This window comes from Tupaia chinensis, unplaced genomic scaffold (assembly GCF_000334495.1).
Source record: "Tupaia chinensis unplaced genomic scaffold, TupChi_1.0 Scaffold000023_1, whole genome shotgun sequence".
NCBI classification, from domain to species: Eukaryota; Metazoa; Chordata; class Mammalia; order Scandentia; family Tupaiidae; genus Tupaia; species Tupaia belangeri.
In genome coordinates this window covers 531,136-550,464 of record NW_006159453.1, presented here as the reverse complement: position 1 = coordinate 550,464, position 19,329 = coordinate 531,136, and the positions used below count along the sequence as shown (strand labels likewise).

General features: G+C 39.0%; 1 protein-coding gene across 4 annotated transcripts in view; it reads left to right on the top strand.

The window, feature by feature from the left end:
* Positions 1-19,329, top strand: part of CCDC18 (coiled-coil domain containing 18) — a 139,474-nt gene that overhangs the window by 89,189 nt on the left and 30,956 nt on the right. For all 4 annotated transcript variants that reach the window (XM_006140140.2, XM_014586553.2, XM_006140139.2 and 1 more), the window contains 2 exons: positions 7,978-8,145; positions 11,019-11,161. In XM_006140140.2, coding sequence (XP_006140202.1) covers positions 7,978-8,145; positions 11,019-11,161 — 311 coding nt within the window. The remainder of the gene's footprint in view (positions 1-7,977; positions 8,146-11,018; positions 11,162-19,329) is intronic.

Genomic DNA, 19,329 nt, shown 5'->3' with positions numbered 1-19,329 from the left:
TCGCTATAGGGTGCATGCGCTCACCAGACAGACAGAGAGAGACATAGAGACAGAAAGCGAGAAATCACCCCCCAGGGGGGATGGTCATACCGCAATCCCTTCTCCATTCTCCTCTCGGGATCTTGGGCACGCACGCACATGCGCCCGGCATGAATTTTAAGCCACCGGGTCCAGGACGCGAACTGCGGTCAACTACGTGGGAGTCCAGCGACAAAGCCATTACACTAACTGCTGGTTCCCGAATTTGAGTTGCTTTTTAGCATTAAGGTAGTGTAAGGCATTTGCAGTTGTGTGAACACTTGATCAAATTACATTGCTACCTTTCTGAAAATGTTTTCACTGATTCAAAGCACAGAAGCTTTTTCCAAAGTAGTTTTACCTAGTTGACAAAAATTAAAAAAAATCTTAGTAACTTTAGCTTTTCTATTTTTGCTTCTTTTATTTTTTGCTAGAGTATATGTATGCTCACCAGAGGGAGGGAGAGAAGATAGCACCCCCTATAGGAAATTGTCACACTATAATCCCTTCTCTTCCGTCTCTCTCTCTTTTTGAGATTTTGGGTATGCATGCAATCCACTCTGTGTGTTTCTCAAATTGTCAGGTTTGGAACTCGAACTGCACAGTTAGCCATCTGAGATCTAGCTGCCTCAACCATCATGACTTCAGCTTTTCAAAATATGCTTACCTTGGCATCATAAACAATCCAGTAGTTTGTACTCACTTTCCATTTTTCTTTCTCAAGGAAACTTAAAAAGTAGGATTAAACAACTTGCTGTAGGGCGTGTGTACTTGTCGGAGGGAGAAAAAGAGGGAAAATGAGAAATCACCCCAGAGGGGATGGCCACATTGCATCCCTTCTGCTCCATTCTCGTCTCAAGATTTTGGTCATGCACACACACACACACACACACACACAAACACACACACACAGCGTGATTTTCAAGTTGCCAGATCCAGGACTCAAACCAGCCTTAATAAACTCTGTATCACCCGCTAGCTTACTACTTACCTTTTTAATGAAGTATTTTAGGGTATTTGACCCACAGGTTTTTGTCGACTGGCCCGTCTTCTCAGTATTATCTCCCAAATAACTTATTTCCTACAAGTTCATACTCTTGATACTTGAAGTTCTGCCATCTTTTCATTATTCCCTTTCAGAGTGCTTTGTGGGATGCCCTTCTCTACTTGTTCAACTTTATTCATCAGGATCCCATTCTCTGTCGTCTCCTTTGGTTCCTTAGTTTACAATAGATAATTTATTTTCTGAATGAATCTTTTCTGCAATATCATTTTATATCCTAAGTAGGACGAGATATTCACTGTTTGAGGCAATGAAGAAATAAGGGGAAAAGTCTTTAAAATATTGAACATACGAGTATTTATTGTTAGTTGATTTTACTTTTTTTTCCCCACTGCTTAGGTCAGACAGCTAGATTCAGCACTGGAAATTTGTAAGGAAGAACTTGCCTTGCATTTGAATCAATTGGAAGGAAACAAGGAAAAGTTTGAAAAAAAGCTAAAGAAGAAATCTGAAGAGGTAATTTAAAATTTTAGGTATATATAGCATTTTTCAAGTGATTTCTTTTTGAGATATCATGTTTAAAATACTTTAAAAATACATGTTTATGTATCCAACATTAAAATCTCTATAGAAATATGTAAATTCCAATTTAATTTTTTTTTCTTTTCTTTCCTTCTTTCTTTCTGTCTGTCCGTCCTTCCTTCCTTCCTTCCTTCCTTCTTTCCTTCTTTTTTTTTAGCTTGCCATAGGGTATGTATACTTGCTGGAGAGACATATAGAGAAAGAGAAAGTTAAACTCATAAATCACCCCCTGTGGGGGATGGCTGCACCATAGTCCCTTCTCAGTTCTCCTCTCTGGAATTTGGGCACATACACATTTGTGTCCAGCATGATTTTCAAGACTTTGGGTCCAGGACTTGAAATGTGTAGTTGACCATGTAGTATCCAGCTGCCTTAACCTTCACACCATCTGCTGGCCCCAATTTTTTTTTAATTTTTTTATTTTTTAAAGAATTACTTTATTGGGGCTGGTAGGTGGTGTGGTGATTAAGGGCACTGGACTCCCACATGGCCCAACATGGTTCAAGTCCTGGACTGGGCGACTTGCTTCCTCATTCCTTGCCCCCCACCACTCTGTCCCTCTCTAGTCAAATTTAAAAATAAATAAATAAAGTTTTTAAAAAAGGAAATAAACTTTAGAAAAGAATGATTTAAGCTTGGGACCAGCAGTTGGTGTAATAGCTATGTTGCTGGACTCCCATGTAGTCGACCATGGTTCAGGTCCCGGACCCGGTGACTTAAAACTCACGCCGGATGTGTGTGGCGTGTGTGCTCAGGATCCCGAGAGGAGAATGGAGGAGAAGGGATTGCAGCGTGGCCATCCCCCCTGGGGGGTGATTTCTCGCTTTCTATCTCTCTGTCTCTCTCTGTCTGGTGAGTGCACGCGCCCTCTAGCAAAAAACTCTCCAAAAAAAAAAAGATTTAATCTTTATTCATTTTTTTTTTCTTTCAATTTTGACCAGAGTGAGACACAGAGAGAATGCAAACCACCAGGTTCAGGACTCAAACCACTGTTGGCCATGTGGGAGTTCAGTGCCTTAATCATTGCACCACCTGCCATCCCCTAATTTTATAAAGGAGCAAACATTATCTCAATGCAACATAAAATATAACACCTTGGGACCAGCATATTGCATAATGCTTATGTTGCTGGACTCCCACATAGTCAACCACAGTTCGAGTCCCAGACTCAGTGGCTTAAAACTCAGCCTGGCTTGTGTGTATGCGTGTCCAAGATCCCGAGAGGAGAATGGAGCAGAGGGGATTGCAGCATGACCATGCCCCTTGTGGGATGATTTCTCACTTTCTGTCTGTCTCTCTCCGGCAAGCTCTTGTGCCCTATAGCAAAAATCTATCAGGGGGAAAAGAAAAGGCACCTTAAAATTCTAATTCCTTTAATACCCTTTTTTAAAAGACATAATCTCACTGTCACAATCCTTCTGCCTTATCCCCTCACCTGAGACTACAGTGTGTGCTACCATACCTGGCTCTTTTTGACACTGAGTATTGCTGTGTTGCTCAGGCCAGCATCAAGCTTATGATTCTTCTGCCTCGGTCTCCTGGGTTACAGGCACATGCTACAACCTTTTAGTTGGACCTGGAATCAAACCCTGGCCTCCCAAATTATCTTGGCCTGCAGAACATAGCATTTTATAGAAGTGTGTATGTACCACTACAGCTGGGACTTTATATTTATTTTTAGAGAATCAAAAGAATAAATGATTAAAGTCAGAGTAATTCTAATATAAAATAAATAACACTTAGAAAATTGTTTTAGATTAGAGGTAAAAAAATTCTTTGAAAAATTTCCGTTTTGATTTTAGTCCTTATAGTTGTAAGAATTAAAATTAGATTCAGAAATTCAACTTTGGGGGCCCAACAGAAGGCATAAAAGTTACATTGCTAGACTTTCATGTAGTTGACCATGGTTTGAATCCTGGAACCAGTTGCTTAAAACTCATTCTGGGCACGTGTGCGTGTGTGTGTGTATGTGTGCATCCAAAATCCTGAGAGGAGAATGGAGGAGAAGGGATTGTGGCATGCCCATCCCCCTGGGAGCTGATTTCTTGCTTTGTGTCTCTCTATCTCTCCAGAGAGCGTATGTGCCCTATAGCAAAAATTTCTCAGGAAAAAAAAAGAAAAGCAATTCAACTTTGGGCCAATAGATGGCATGGAAGTTGAGGCACTGGACTCCCACTATGGCCAACTATTGTTCAAGTCTCAGATCTGGAAGCTTGCTTTCTCATTCTCTGACTTGTATCTCTATTGAGCACATATGCCCTATAGAAAAATTAAAAAAAATAATAACAAATAAAATTAAATAAATAATTCTTTTTTAAAAAAAGAAATTCAACTTTGTTTCTTGAGATGAGTTTCTTGAATACTAAATCAGAGATTTTTCTTGAGTTCTTATCTCTGTATCCTCAGTGTCTAGCATTTTACTTTAGACATAATAAACACTCAATAAATATTTGCGCTTAGAAATAATCTTAGTGAAGAATTCCTTTACTTCTTTGTTAGAAGTTACAAATGCTGCTTCCTTCATTCTACTCCAGCATAATTGGATTTAGCAGAGATGGAATCTGGAGGTAGGCAGCATTTATAATAGAGCTTTAGCTCTATTACATGGATGGCCATGCCTTGTTGAGCTTTAGCTCTTGTCTTAGAAATAACAGCAAAGAGACCAGCGATTAGCGTAATGGCTATGTCGCTGGACTCCCATGTAGTCGACCACAGTTCAAGTCCCGGACCTGGTGACTTAAACTCATGCCAGGCACATGTGTGTGCATGACCAAGATCCTTAGAGGAGGACGGAGGAGAAGGGATTGTGGTGTGGCCATCCCCCCGGGGGTGATTTTTTTCTTTCTGTCTCTCTGTCTCTCTCTGTCTTTCTAGTGAGCACATGTGCACTATAGCAAAAAACCTCTACAAAAAAAAAAAAAAAAAAAAAAGAAAGAAAAGAAAAGAAAAAGAAATAAAGAAATAACAGCAAAGACTAGAGTAACAGGCATTTACAACAAACTTAGAACAGTTTCCATAATGGCTTGAGACATAAGCCTAAGCTCAAAATGAATTAGAAATCAGAAGTGGTAGTCAGGTATGACTAGGCTAGGGAGGAAGTAAATTAGAAAGATTTGCAAGCTCATGTATAGCTATTTTTTAAACTTTATTTATTTTATATTCATTCACTGTGTATCATTACACATGTATAGCTATTAAATTATTGGTTTGATTGAACATGCATTGACTTATTTTACTAAAAAAGTCACTTATTCATGTGTATTGATATAATAAAAAAAGCATGGGGAGGGGCCAGCAGGCAGCATGGTGGTTAAAGGCCTTGGATTCCCAGATGGCTGACCTCAGTTCAAGTCTAAAACCTCATGGCTTGCTTGCTCACTTTCCCTCTCTCTTTCACTCTCTCTCGTTTCTCTCTAGTTAAATTGAAAAATAATAACAAGTGGAATTAAATAAATAAATAAATAATTATTTTTTAAAAAGGCATGGCGAATATAAGTACTATTTACTTTTGACATATTTCTCTTTAGAGAAAATTATATTGTTTTACAGAGAAAACTGTAATGTTGGTTAATACAATTTAACACTTGTAACAGTAGTGTTGTGATGTTTTCATCATATACATTTAGGTTTTAGAAAATTTGATTTTATTCATAGTATATCCATTTTGTTAATAATAGACCACATTATAAAGATGTTTTAATCTTTTAAATCAGTGAATATGCCCATATCACATAGTCCTAGAGCACACTAGCACAGTGTAGCAGTTGTAAAAATTGTATGTTGATTATTTATCACAAAAAGCCAAATATAATCTTCTGAGCCTTTTCTTCAGGAAAATATTCTTAGTGAAATAAATATGTTGATGATTAAAATAGTACTTGGGGTTCTGAATATTTGGGAAATATTTTAATCAAATATTGAAATATTTTTTAAAAATGCTTTTACAAGTGATAAAATCATGTGTTCTTACAAAATTATATTGTGAACATGATAGGATTAAATAAATGTAGATAAGCTTAACTTTTGTTGTTGTTAAGAGAAAGTTTTGCTATAAGGCATGTGCACTCGGCAGAGAGATAGAGACAGAAAGACAGAAAGCAAGAAATCACCCCCACCACCACCCCCCAGGCATACCGCAGTTCCTTCTCCAGTATCCTCTGGGGATTTCAGACATGCATGCACATATGCCTGGCATGAGTATGAAGCTGCCAGGTCTAAGACTGGTTGGCCATCTGGGAGTCCAGTGACATAACCATTACACCATCTATTGGGCCCAAGCTTGAATGTTTTCTGCATAAAGAGTATTTTTACACTCAGGCACAGTAATGCAAGTGGGAGGGCACCATTGTAGAGGCTGAAGCCACATGGGAGGCCTGAGTTTGGTTACCAGACCAGCCTAAACAAACTGGGCATGGTGGCATATGCCAGTGGTCCTCACTAGCTGGGAGGCTAGGACAAGAGGATCATGACACAGTGAGACCCTTTCAAAAATATGTATATATCTTTCTCTGTTCCTTCCTCTTTCTCTTCCTCCTCCCTTCTCCCTCATTAAAAAAGAACATAATATATTTAATAAAATTAGTAATTTCATTGATGAATATCTCTATTTAAATAGATGGACTGAAATCTTGGAGAGACTGGCATCATATATTTCTGCATTATATTTTATTTATTTATTTTTAGAAAGATTTTTGTTACAGGGCATATAAGCTTGCTGGAGACACAGAGAGACAGAAAGTGAGAAATTAACCCCCAGGGAGGGATGGCCATGCTGCAATACTTTCTCTTCCATTTTCCTCTTGGGATTTTGGGCACATACACACATGTGCCTAGTGGTCTGGAACTCAAACCGCAGTTGACTACAGGGGAATCCAGCAGCATAACCATTATGCCATTTGGTGGTCCTATGCATTATATTTTATTTTTAAGTAGCAATTATAAAAGTGCTTTTGCTTTGGATAAGCCTAATAGTAGATAAAGTTCAGTGTAAAGTAGATTTTATCATCTAAATTCTACTTAATTATTGACATTAATTATAAAATAATAAATCCTCTGGGAAAAGCTTTTTTTTTTTTAATATAATATAGAAATGATTTGTCCTCTATTTACTTTTGAAGTAAAGTGAACTAAAAGTTAAAGGACAGTGCAATCCCCGGGGGGATGACTAGGCCATAACCTCTTCTCCTTTTCCCTCTTGGGATTTTGGGCATATACACACATGTGCCTGGCATGAGTTTTAACCACCAGATTGGGGACTTGAACTGTGGTCAACTATGTGGGAGTACAGTGACATAGCTATTATGCTATCTGTTGGTCCCATGTTTATACTATTTTAAAAATAATTTCTGTTGGCAGATTTTTAGGATTTGGATTATTAGGACAAAGGCCAATTTGTTGTTGTTGTTGTTTTCTTCTTAATAAGTGCTCCTAGATAACTTTATTGGTATCTTCTAAAGCAAGTTTGGAGACCACTATATTTAAGTGCTTAATATATGGAGTGAATAAGTGAAATTTCTCAGTTTTGTCACTAGACTACCACTTGGTCAACCATGATTCAAGTCCTGGACCTTGAAACTCATACCTGGCCTGTGTGCATGCATGCCCAATATCCTGAGAGGAGAATGAAAGAGAAGGGATTGCAGCGTGGCCATCAACCCTAGGGGGTGATTTCTCACTTTCTGTTTCTGTCTCTCTGTTGAGCACTCACAGTTTTTAACAAAAAATCTCTCTCAAAAAGAATTAGCAACATGTATACAGTTTCTGCCCATGGAAGCCTAGTTTAGATCTCAGGGTTCATGTTTTTTTTTATTGGGAGCTGGTTACATAGGAATAGTGACCAGACTACAGTGTCAAAATTCTAGTCACCCAAAAAGAGTGTTTCAGTGTCTCTGCCAGGAACAAAACAACCTCATCACTTAGGAAAATTTTAAAAGCCACATTTACAAACACCAACCAAGAAAGAGACTTTTAAAGAGGCCCCTTCTTTTTTGCCTTTTTATTTTAGATTTTTGCCATATGGCCACACCACAATTCCTTCTCTGTTCTCGCAAAATTTGGGGCATGCATGCACACACACCCAGCATCATTTTCAAGCCACTGGGTCCAAGACTCAAACAATGGTTGGCCATGTGGGAGTCTAGCATCTTAACCACAACACCTTCTGCTGGCCCCAAAGTGGCCCTTCTATTGATAGTACACCTCCCCATACAGAAAATGAACCCTGCCTTCTTTCTACAAGACAAACTATTGCCATGAGTACAGCTGCCCCACATAACTAGTGGGGATAATTATGGAATAAGGAGACAGCTTTGACATTTCATTGCTTTTTATTTGAAACATTTCTTCTTAATGAGAAATACATATGTATTTGTTAGGTGTATTGTTTACAGAAAGAGCTAAAGATAAAAAGTCACAGTCTTCAAGAGACCACTGAGCAAAATGTTATTCTGCAGCATACTCTTCAGCAACAACAGCAAATGTTACAACAAGAGACAATCAGAAATGGAGAGCTAGAAGACAATCAATCTAAACTTGAGAAGCAGGTATATATTATTGGCTAAAATTGTTTTATTTGTATTAAGTAGTATTTTAAAAAATCATTTATAGATGTTTGATTACCTGTACAAATTACTGCTTAATGTCAAAGATTTTACATTATAAGACATATTCTATGTTAATATTATAAGCAGATAAAATTCTAGTCCTGTGTAATTTTTTTAAGAATTATTTTATTGAAACAGGTATAGGACTTGGACCATGTGGTCAGCCACGTGGGACCAGTGAAAGGTTTTTAGAAGGGCAGAGAGGGTATTAAAAGTCTGAAGCCAGTGGAATTAGCAACTTGGAGGTCACTGGTGATGTAATCGCAATTCTTATGGAATGGCCAAATTGCTATGTGTTGAGAAATAAATGAGGAGAAAGACAATAATATAGCAAGTGTAGAAAACCCTGAAAAGTTGGGCTATAAAAGGGAGGAAAGAAGGGCTGGTAGGTAGCATGGTGGTTAAGGCACTGAACTTCCACATGTCTGACCACGGCTCAAGTCCCAGACCTTGCAGCTTGCTTTCTCTGTCTCTCTCTGTCTCTGTCTCTCTATCTCTCTCTCTCTGGTGAGCGTGTGTGCCCTGAGCAAAACTGAATAATAATGATGATGAATAAAATTAAGTTCTTTAAAGAAAAGGACTGGTAGGTGGTGTGGTGGTTAAGGGCACTGGACTCCCACATGGCCGACCATGGTTTGAGTCCTGGACCTGGTGGCTTGCTTTCTCACTTTCCCTCTCTCTCACTCTGTCCCTGATCAAACTTAAATAAATAAATAAAGTTAAATAAATAATTCTTAAAACAAAAATGAGGGTAGGACCAGCAGTTAACGTAATGGCTATGTCGCTGGACTCCCACGTAGCCAACCACAGTTCGAGTCCCGGACCCGGTGGTTTAAACTCATGCCGGGCGCGTTTGCGTGTATGCCCAAGATCCCGAGAGGAGAATGGAGGAGAAGGGATTGTGGCGTGGCCATCCCCTCTGGGGGGGTGATTTCTCACTTTCTGTCTATCTGTTTCTCTGTCTGTCTCGCGAGCGCACAGGCCCTATAGCAAAACCTCTCCAAAAAAAAACTGAGGGCTAGCAGCTGGCATATTGGTTATATTGCTGGACTCCCATGTCTATAGGATGTGTAACTATAGGATGCGTGCACTCACCAGAAAGACAGAGAGACAGAAAGCGAGAAATAACTTCCGGGGGGGTGGGGATGGGGAGGCCACACCGCAATTCCTTCTCCTTCATTTTCCTTTTGGGATTTTGGCCACACACACACATGCACCGGCGTGAGGTTTAAGCTGCTGGGTCTGGGACACGAACCATGGTCGACTACATGGGAGTCCAGCGACATAGCCATTATGCCATCCACTGGTCCTTGAAGGAAAGTTTTTCGCAGTGGAAAGCCTTAAACATGTTTAAATGCTAGTATTTGAAAAAACAGTGGAGGACTGGCTTCATAGTGCAGCAGTTAAACATTGTGTAAAGCCAGATCCCATATGGCTGACCAGAGTTCTAGTCCTGATCTCAGTGGTGTGAAAAGCATGTTGGGCACATGTGTTTGCGTATCCAAAATCCTGATGAGATTAAGTGGTGGAGGAAAAAGGATTGTGGCATAACCACACCCATTGAGGGGCCCTTTCTTTCTCTTTCTTTCACTCTTCTCTTTCTCTCTCTTTCCGGTGAGCACACATACCCTCTGGCAGCAAAATAAAATTTAAAAATAAAATTAAAACAGTGAAATAAGAGCCTAGATATACAGGAGAGAGCAGATTGTCAAGACTCCTGAGAAAGTGGATAGGAATTGAAACTAGTACACCTAAGGAGCAATTTGATTTACATAATAGGAAGAATATCTCTTTTATTGTAGTAGAACGGAAGGAACAATAGGTAGGAGCAAATGCTACTTTTATTGGGAGCACATGAAAGTTGTAATGTTTGAAGTTAGATGGGAACTAGGAATCTTTGATTGAATGAGCTGATATGTGAAGAAAGAAAGGATTGGGCCAGACCCGTAGCACAGTAGTTCAGCACTGTGCAAATGAAGCCAGATCCCATGTGGCCAACCACGGTTCAAATACTGGTTTCAGGGGCTTGAAAAACACACTGGGCATGCGTGCACGTGCCCAGGATCCTGACAAAAATGGAGAACTGGAGGAAAAAAAATTGCACATGAGTTGGTCCCAGTGGGACGTTCTCTCTACCTCTCTCTCTCTCTCTCTCTGGTTCTCTCCTCATCTCTGGTCTACTTTCTTTCTCAGGCTCTTGCCTTCTGTCATAAAAGAAACAAAGAATGAAAGGATCATAGTTCAAAAAGAAAAGAAAGAACATTTGAATTGGACACAATGAAAAGGAAAGCTTTTCTTTTATTACTTTGTTGAATTCTTACAAGTCCTATTTTAGTGTTAGGATGCATCTATTTAAAGATATGTGTAAATGGGGACCAGCAGTTGGCTTAACGACTATGTCATGGGACTCCTGTGTAGTCGACCGCAGTTCGAGTCCCAGACCTGGTGGCTTAAACTCATGCAGGGCACGTGTGTGTGCGTGCTCAAGATCCCAAGAGGAGAATGGAGGAGAAGGGATTGCGGCATGGCCATACACCCTGGGGGTGATTTCTCACTTTCTATCTCTGTCTCTTTGTCTTTCTGATAAGTGCACATTCGCAAAAAGAAAAAATAAATATATATATATGAAATATATTTACTTCAAAAATCAAAAAATTTTGCTTTTATATTTTTAAAACATTACTTCCTGGTCTATGATTTTTACAACATGTCTTCAAACCAAATGATGGGCTAGGCTGCATATTTGTGCGTGTGTGTGAATAATGTTAATCTGTGATTGAATTTAAAATACTCACCGAAGACTCCTTTACAAGGTATCAAAACTGGAGCAAGAGCTTCAAAAACAAAAAGAAAATTCAGCCGAGAAGTTGAGAAAATTGGAGGAAAAATGTGAAACAGCCACACATGAAGCAGATTTGAAAAGGCAAAAAGTTATTGAGCTTACTGGTACTGCCAGGTAAAATGAGAATATGTTTTATTTACCTTTACATTTCAATATTGGTGGTATCTGAGTTTCAAGGTCAGATAATGTTCAGTGAAGCATATGCTTGTGGAATTGACTCTCCAAAATTTGTGTTTCTATAGCTTTTTTTGGTATCTCCTTCATATCCCTCATACCTTTTTTGTGTATGTTATATTTAATACCATTAATCTTCCTACCATAAGGGAAAAATCATAGGTGGTTTATTTTAGGGTTCTCCACAACACTTAGCACAGTCCCTATACCTTATAGGCATTCAACAACTATGGAATTGTGAATAACTTTAAAAGTTGTTGGTAAAGATGTACTGACATAGAGGAAACTTTGAGGGGATCAAATTGCATATGGGAGGGAATTACTTAGTAAAATGGAACAGTGGTTCTCGGCCTTGACTGCACATTAAAATTGCCCAAGGAACTCATAAAAAATACTAATGCCTGGATCCCACTTTTATATTAAATCAAATCTAAATATTTTAATTTAATTTGGCTGGCTAGGCCCAGGTATCAATATTTAATTGGTCAGGAAAAGAACTCATTAGCTGAAAACAATACTCAACTTCTCCAGGCCTATTCTACTTTGTCAAATCAACATAATTAACAACACACTAATAATTAGCCCACCTTCTACCAACAGGAGTCAAAAGTAAACATATTCCCTGGAACTAAAGCCACATGTCCCAGGTTCCCTCTCCAGCACAGGAAGGGATTGAAATAGGGCCATTATGCTCAGAATAGTAATTTACTTGCCCATATGTTCTCTACTTTATCAGCAGGGTATAAAGGTTATCTTATGTTTAATGCTAAAACTAATTTTTTTTTTTTTTTGGGCGAGAAGTTGAGAAAATTGGAGGAAAAATGTGAAACAGCCACACATGAAGCAGATTTGAAAAGGCAAAAAGTTATTGAGCTTACTGGTACTGCCAGGTAAAATGAGAATATGTTTTATTTACCTTTACATTTCAATATTGGTGGTATCTGAGTTTCAAGGTCAGATAATGTTCAGTGAAGCATATGCTTGTGGAATTGACTCTCCAAAATTTGTGTTCCTATAGCTTTTTTTGGTATCTCCTTCATATCCCTCATACCTTTTTTGTGTATGTTATATTTAATACCATTAATCTTCCTACCATAAGGGAAAAATCATAGGTGGTTTATTTTAGGGTTCTCCACAACACTTAGCACAGTCCCTATACCTTATAGGCATTCAACAACTATGGAATTGTGAATAACTTTAAAAGTTGTTGGTAAAGATGTACTGACATAGAGGAAACTTTGAGGGGATCAAATTGCATATGGGAGGGAATTACTTAGTAAAATGGAACAGTGGTTCTCGGCCTTGACTGCACATTAAAATTGCCCAAGGAACTCATAAAAAATACTAATGCCTGGATCCCACTTTTATATTAAATCAAATCTAAATATTTTAATTTAATTTGGCTGGCTAGGCCCAGGTATCAATATTTAATTGGTCAGGAAAAGAACTCATTAGCTGAAAACAATACTCAACTTCTCCAGGCCTATTCTACTTTGTCAAATCAACATAATTAACAACACACTAATAATTAGCCCACCTTCTACCAACAGGAGTCAAAAGTAAACATATTCCCTGGAACTAAAGCCACATGTCCCAGGTTCCCTCTCCAGCACAGGAAGGGATTGAAATAGGGCCATTATGCTCAGAATAGTAATTTACTTGCCCATATGTTCTCTACTTTATCAGCAGGGTATAAAGGTTATCTTATGTTTAATGCTAAAACTAATTTTTTTTTTTTTTTTGGAGAGGTTTTTGCTATAGGGCGCATGTGCTCGCCAGACAGACAGAAAGAGACATAGAGACAGAAAGCGAGAAATCACCCCCCAGGGGGGATGGCCACACCGCAATCCCTTCTCCGTTCTCCTCTCGGGATCTTGGGCACGCACACACACGCACCCGGCGTGAGTTTTAAGCCACCGGGTCCGGGACGCGAACCGCGGTCGACTACATGGGAGTCCAGTGACATAGCCATTACGCTAACTGCTGGTTCCCTTGCTAAAACTAATTTTTCAGATCTTCTTTTTTACATTGACAAGTTATCTATCTATCAATTTGGCCTCACTGCTAATATCTACCTGTGCTCACAAAGACTATCACCTTTTAACTTTATCCTTACTTATGTTGGATCTCGCTAGAAGCCTTACATTTCCAGATCAGCACTCATCTCTCACACTAACTCCCAAAGCGTTTTTCATGTTTTGTTTCTTACTCCCAGTGCATCCCAATATCTGAAAGACTTCGATGGTGCCCTCTGAAATTCACAGTACGTTCTAAGAGATGTCTCCTTTATTCTTACCTCTTCTTTCCTTTTGCTCTATCAGAAACCCAACACTTGGGCCAGAGAGTGGCGCAGCAGTAAAATGCAATGCTTCGTGAAAGGTTCTGGGTTCACAATTGGAGAGCTCCCTGAGTAGGCTGAGCACTCGGGTGCCCATGATCTGGGGCTGGCTGAGGCTGGGGGGAGATAGGGAGGCAAAGCATTAATGGGACAAAGAAATGTGATATTATCTGTTGAAGCTATTTTATAGTTTGATCAACTGGACTAGGGAGAAATGTTAACATATTGAAATACTCACTTCGTAAGCTAAATAATGTGATTGAATGTGTAAAAGAAAATGAAATAAAAGAAATGAAAAGACCTTGTTGGGTTTGCTGTTTCTCTTTCTCTTGTTAATAGAAGAAATAAAGCTTAAAAAAGGAAAGAAAGCCACTAATGACATTGCTTCTTCCACTGTAGCTCTCTGAAGTAAAACTTCTCACAGTTCTGTACCACAGGTCAAGTTATGGAGCAGTGTCTCAGGTGGATCATCCCTCACTGTTGCTGACTTGCCTTTGCTCTCTCTAATACCATGCCTGTCATTATTCTTGGGGATTTCCATAGCTAATCCTTCAAATCTTGGTTTCTCATGTTTTATCATTTCTTTCTTCTGAGGATCCTAATCTGTATCATAGAACTCAGCCACTCATTTCCATAGTTTATCTTAGATCTGATTATTATGAATTTACTCCTATGTTATGGCCTCATTCCCTCCCAAACCCCAGATCTGCCAATTCTTTGACCCAACCAGGACCTCTAATTCATCAGTTCTATCATTGCCTCATCCCCTGATGCCCTTTCTCTTTAATGGTCTTAAATTCTAGTTAATTATTCAAACACTAATTTGCATATAGTCACAACTCCCTTACTCCTCTTCGTGATGTAAACCATTGAGTTAAGTATAACTCAGGCACATTTGCCTCTTTACAGAGGCTGAAAAAAAATAAACTATCTTGACTAGTCTCACTTTAAATTCATAACTTCAAACCTTAGGTATTCCTTTAAGGCTGTCTGGTAATTATAACAATTTTCATCCTGAAGAAATGTGGTTTTATATCTTTGCCTCTTTTTTCACAGAACTCTAACAGCTCTTCCCTAATCCTTATTTTCACTGATCATCTTACTTTCAGCTTCATTGAAAAGACTGAAGCAATGACTTCTTGCTTTTTTAAACCCCACTCTTTTAGAAAAAGGAAAAAAAAATTCTTGATTATAGTTAATAGGCACATTCGGTAGAAAGAGTAAGGCCTAAATACTAATAGGAGACTTATGAATTAAACGATTAAGCTTCATAAAAAAGATGCGCATTAGTTCCAAGTAATCTTTTTAAAGCTTTTTCTCTGTTCTTGCTGTAATTTCTTTCACTTCTGGACTCTAACCTATAAAAGTGTGTATGTGGGTTCTTTTCTCCCAAAATATGAGAATTAAAATATATCTATATATGTCTCCTTGGATCTGTTTTAGAGTTAAAATATCTTTAGATAGAAAGAAAAGAAACTGGCCTGGTGATTGAGGTGACTGAATCCTACATGGCCAGCTATGCGGATCAAGTCCTGGATCTGGGAACTTGAGAAACTCACTAGGCATGTGTACCCAAAAAAATACAAAGGGAAGGAGAAATGGAGGAGAGAGTATTGCAGCATGGCCATTACCCATGCAGGGAGCTTTCTCTTTCTCTCTAGCAAGCTTACATACCCTCTGACAAATAAAAAAAATAATTAAAAAAATAAAAAGGAAAAGATGGCACACCATCTGTGTGCCAGGCAATGTGCTTAATAGACACATTAACTCATTTAACCCCCAAACAACCTTATGATATTGTTTCATTATGCCTGTTTTTAAAAATAAGGAAACTGAAACTCAAAAAGTTATGAAATGCCCAATTTAGACATACTCTAAATTGTTTTATTTATGCAACTACAATTTATTTATTTATGCAACTACTAAAAGTTCTAGTACTACATGTAATGTCACTGCTTACAAAGGACCCTGACCTTGTTTTCTCAATGCTGAGGTTCATATAGCATTTGTTAGATTATTCAACTGCCTCTCTAACCACTTTTATTTATTTTATTTTGTTTGTTTGTTTGTTTTGTTAGAGGGTGTATGCAGAGAGAGACAGAGAGAGACAGAGGAAAAGCAAGAAAACACCCTCCACGACACCCCCACACCCAACCCATGGGGCATGGTCATGCCATAATCACTTCTCCATTTCTCCTTCCTTTTGGGATTTGGGACACATATACATACACATCTAGTGTGCTTTAGCAATCTGCCAGGTCCAGTACTTGAACAACATTATCCAGTCACCTCATCTACTAGGTCATAGGCTGGCCCACCATTTTAAAATTTCTTACATTTAAAGAAGCCAGAGAGTCTCAGCTGTCATGTTCTAAAAATTTGGTATTACTTTAGCATGATTCTTTTATTGGCTCTGTATCAAATCTCAGATTTGACTGTCCCCAATAACCCAGGGACAAGAAAGTGAAGTATTGCTGACTAAACTGGTAGGTTTAAAGCTTGTCATAATATTTTGTAAGTTATGGAAAATTTTTAATATTGGATTTTTAAAAAATATATAGGACGTATGTGCTTACTAGAGAGAATGCGAGAGAGGAAAAGTGAGAAATTACCACCCCCAGGGAATGTGGCCATTCTTCATTTTCCTCTTGGGATTTTGGGTACACATGCTCACATGCCCCATGTATTTTCCAAGCCACCAAGCAGGACTCAAAGCCACCAAGTCTGTGGATATGGACATTTCCACAGCCACCTTAACCACCACCACATTACCTGGCTGGCTCAGTATTAGACTATTTTTATTTATTTATTTATTTTTCAGAATTATGTGTTGGGGGGGTGGGCAGCAGGTGGCGTGGTGGTTAAGGTACTAGAATTCCCACATGATCAACCATGGTTTGAGTCCAGGACTGGAGTCTTACTTTCTCTCTCTCTCTCTCTCTCTCTCTCTCTCTGTATTTCTGTCTTTCTCTGGTAAAACTCGTGTGAAAAAAATCATAATAAATAAAAGAACTATCTGTTTGGGGCTGGTAGGTGGCATGGTAGTTAAGGGTGCTGGACTCCCACGTGTTGACTGCAGTTCGAGTCCTGGATCTAGAGGCTTACTTTCTCACTTTCCTTCTCTCTCTCTGTCTCACTCTCACTCTGTCCCTCCCTAGTCAAATTAACATAAATAAATAAAGTTAAATAAAATAATTCTTAAAAAATAATTATCTGTTCAACTTTATTTACTATTATTATTTTTAAAATTTGATGTGGGGGATGGTGAGAGAGCCAGCCACCAGGTCCAGTACTTAAACCATGGTCAGCGATGTGGGATTCAGCACCTTAACTACCATGCCACCACCCTGCTCACAGTATTCAATTATTTTTGTAATAGTTAAATATTTTTAAATCCTTATGTATTTTTTACATTATAGTAATTCTTCACTTTCCCAGCATCAGCAAGGAATGAGAGGTTGCTCATAAATGAAGAAATATTGGTAGAATGTATCTCTATCCAGTTCTGAAACTTAAAAACAAAATGAAATTAACTTTTTTAAAGAGAGATTTTTGCTATAGAGTGTGTGCGCTTGCCGGAGAGATAGAGAGAAACAGGAAGCAAGAAATCAACCCCCAGAGAAGATGGCCACACCACAGTCCCATTTCCTTCATTCTCCTCTTTGGATTTTGGGCATGCATGCACATGGCCACAGGCCTGGCCTGAGTTTCAAGCTGCCGGGTCAGGGACTCAAACTGTAATCAACTATGTGGGAGTCTAGCAACATAACCATTCCATCATCTGCTGGTCCCAATTTTTTAAAAAAATATTTATTTGTTTTAAGTTTGCTTATAGGGCATGGAGAGAAACAGAGAGAGAGAGAGAGAGAGTGAATGAGAGGGAAGGAAACAGAAAGCAAGCCACCAGGTCTGGGGCTTGAACCATGGCTGGCCATGTGGGAGTCTAGCACCTTAACCACCATGCTGCCTGTTAGCCCTTAAAGTACAACTTTTTCGGTACAAAAAATATTTTGAAATCTGTGCATACTTTTTTCATAATGTATATTTTATGAACTTTTTAAAAGAATTATTTAACTTTTATTTATTTATTTATTTAAATTTGATCAGAGAGGGATAGAGCAAGAGAGAGAGAGGGAAAGTGAGAAAGTAAGCCACCAGGTTCGGTACTCAATTCACAGTCGGCCATGTGGGAGTCCAACACTCTTGACCTCCGCACCACCTGCCAGCCCCAATTTCCATGAACTTTTTAAAAACCCCTTGAATCATGCTATCCAAATGAAACCTTGAGGTATGTAGAGCACTTTTTTAGTTTGTTTTACTAAATATATTCTAACTCCTGTGCTTTTTAAGTTTCTGTAGGATTTTCTCCCAGTTCCTTTGCTGACAGGCTGTTAGATCTTGGCACCTTATGCCAACTTCTTTTGATTCTTTTTTTTCTTTTTAAAATTCTTTTGTTATTTATTTTATTCACAAAAGAAGGCATGTGTATGCTGCATGCATGTGAAAGAGAGAAAGAGGGTGGAGCTCCTTCAACAGGGTCTTGTCATAGTGCAACCCCCTTCCCCAACCTTCTACCTCATTAGGATCTTGGGTGCATGTTTTCAGATTGACTTGTAATTTGGACCTGCAACAGTCAGCCCTGTGGTTTCTATAGCAGTACAGTTCAGTATACTACCACCTGTGCTGAGAGGCGGGACCTGATTCTGACTACCTGTTTTTTTGTTTGTTTGGGATTACATTTAATTGTTTGTTTGTTGTGATTTTCAAGCTGCCAGATCCAGAACTTGAACCTCAGTCAGCCCTGTGGGAATCCAGCACTTATCGGGTTTTTTTTGTTTTTTTAATCTCAGTCATTCTGACTGGGGTTATGTGGTATCTCAATGTTGTTTTGATCTGCATTTCCCTTACAATGAGGGATGTTGAGCATTTTTTCACATGCCTTTTGGCTATTCGTATGTCATCTTTAGAGAGTGGTTTGTTCAGCTCATTCTCCCATCTTTTAATAGGGTTGATCATCTTTTTTCTTTTTCTTTTTTTTTTTTTTTGAGAGGTTTTTGCTATAGGGCGCGTGTGCTCACCAGACAGACAGAGAGAGACAGAGAGACAGAAAGCGAGAAATCACCGGGGGGGGGATGGCCACGCTGCAATCCCTTCTCCTCCATTCTCCTCCTGGGATCTTGGGCATGCACGCACATGCACCCGGCATGAGTTTAAGCCGCTGGGTCCAGGACTCGAACCGCGGTCGACTACGTGGGAGTCCAGCGACATAGCCATTACACTAACTGCTGGTCCCGATCATCTTTTTTTGAAACAGCAGCCTGAGTTCCTTGTGTATTCTGGTTATCAGTCCCTTATCTGATGCATAGTTTACAAAAATATCCCATTCTGAGGGCTGTGGATTCACACTAATTACTGTGTCTTTTGCCATGAGGAAACTTCTTAGCCTGATGTAATCCCACTTGTCTATTTTGGGGATTATCTACTGTGCTTTGGGGGTCTTATTTGAGAAGTCTTTCCCGACCTCAGTATCTCCCAGTTTCCCCAGTGTTTTCCAGTAGCAGTTTTATAGTTTCAGGTCTTAGATTTAGATCTTTGGTCTACTTTGACTTGACTTTAGTCAAAGGTGAGAGGTAGGGGTTCAGATTCATCTTTCTGCAGGTGGAAATCCAGTTTTTCCAACACCATTTGCTGAAGAGATTTTCCTTTTCCCACTGGATTGACTGGTACCCCTTGTCAAAAATCAGTTGACTGTATGTTTGGGAATTTATTT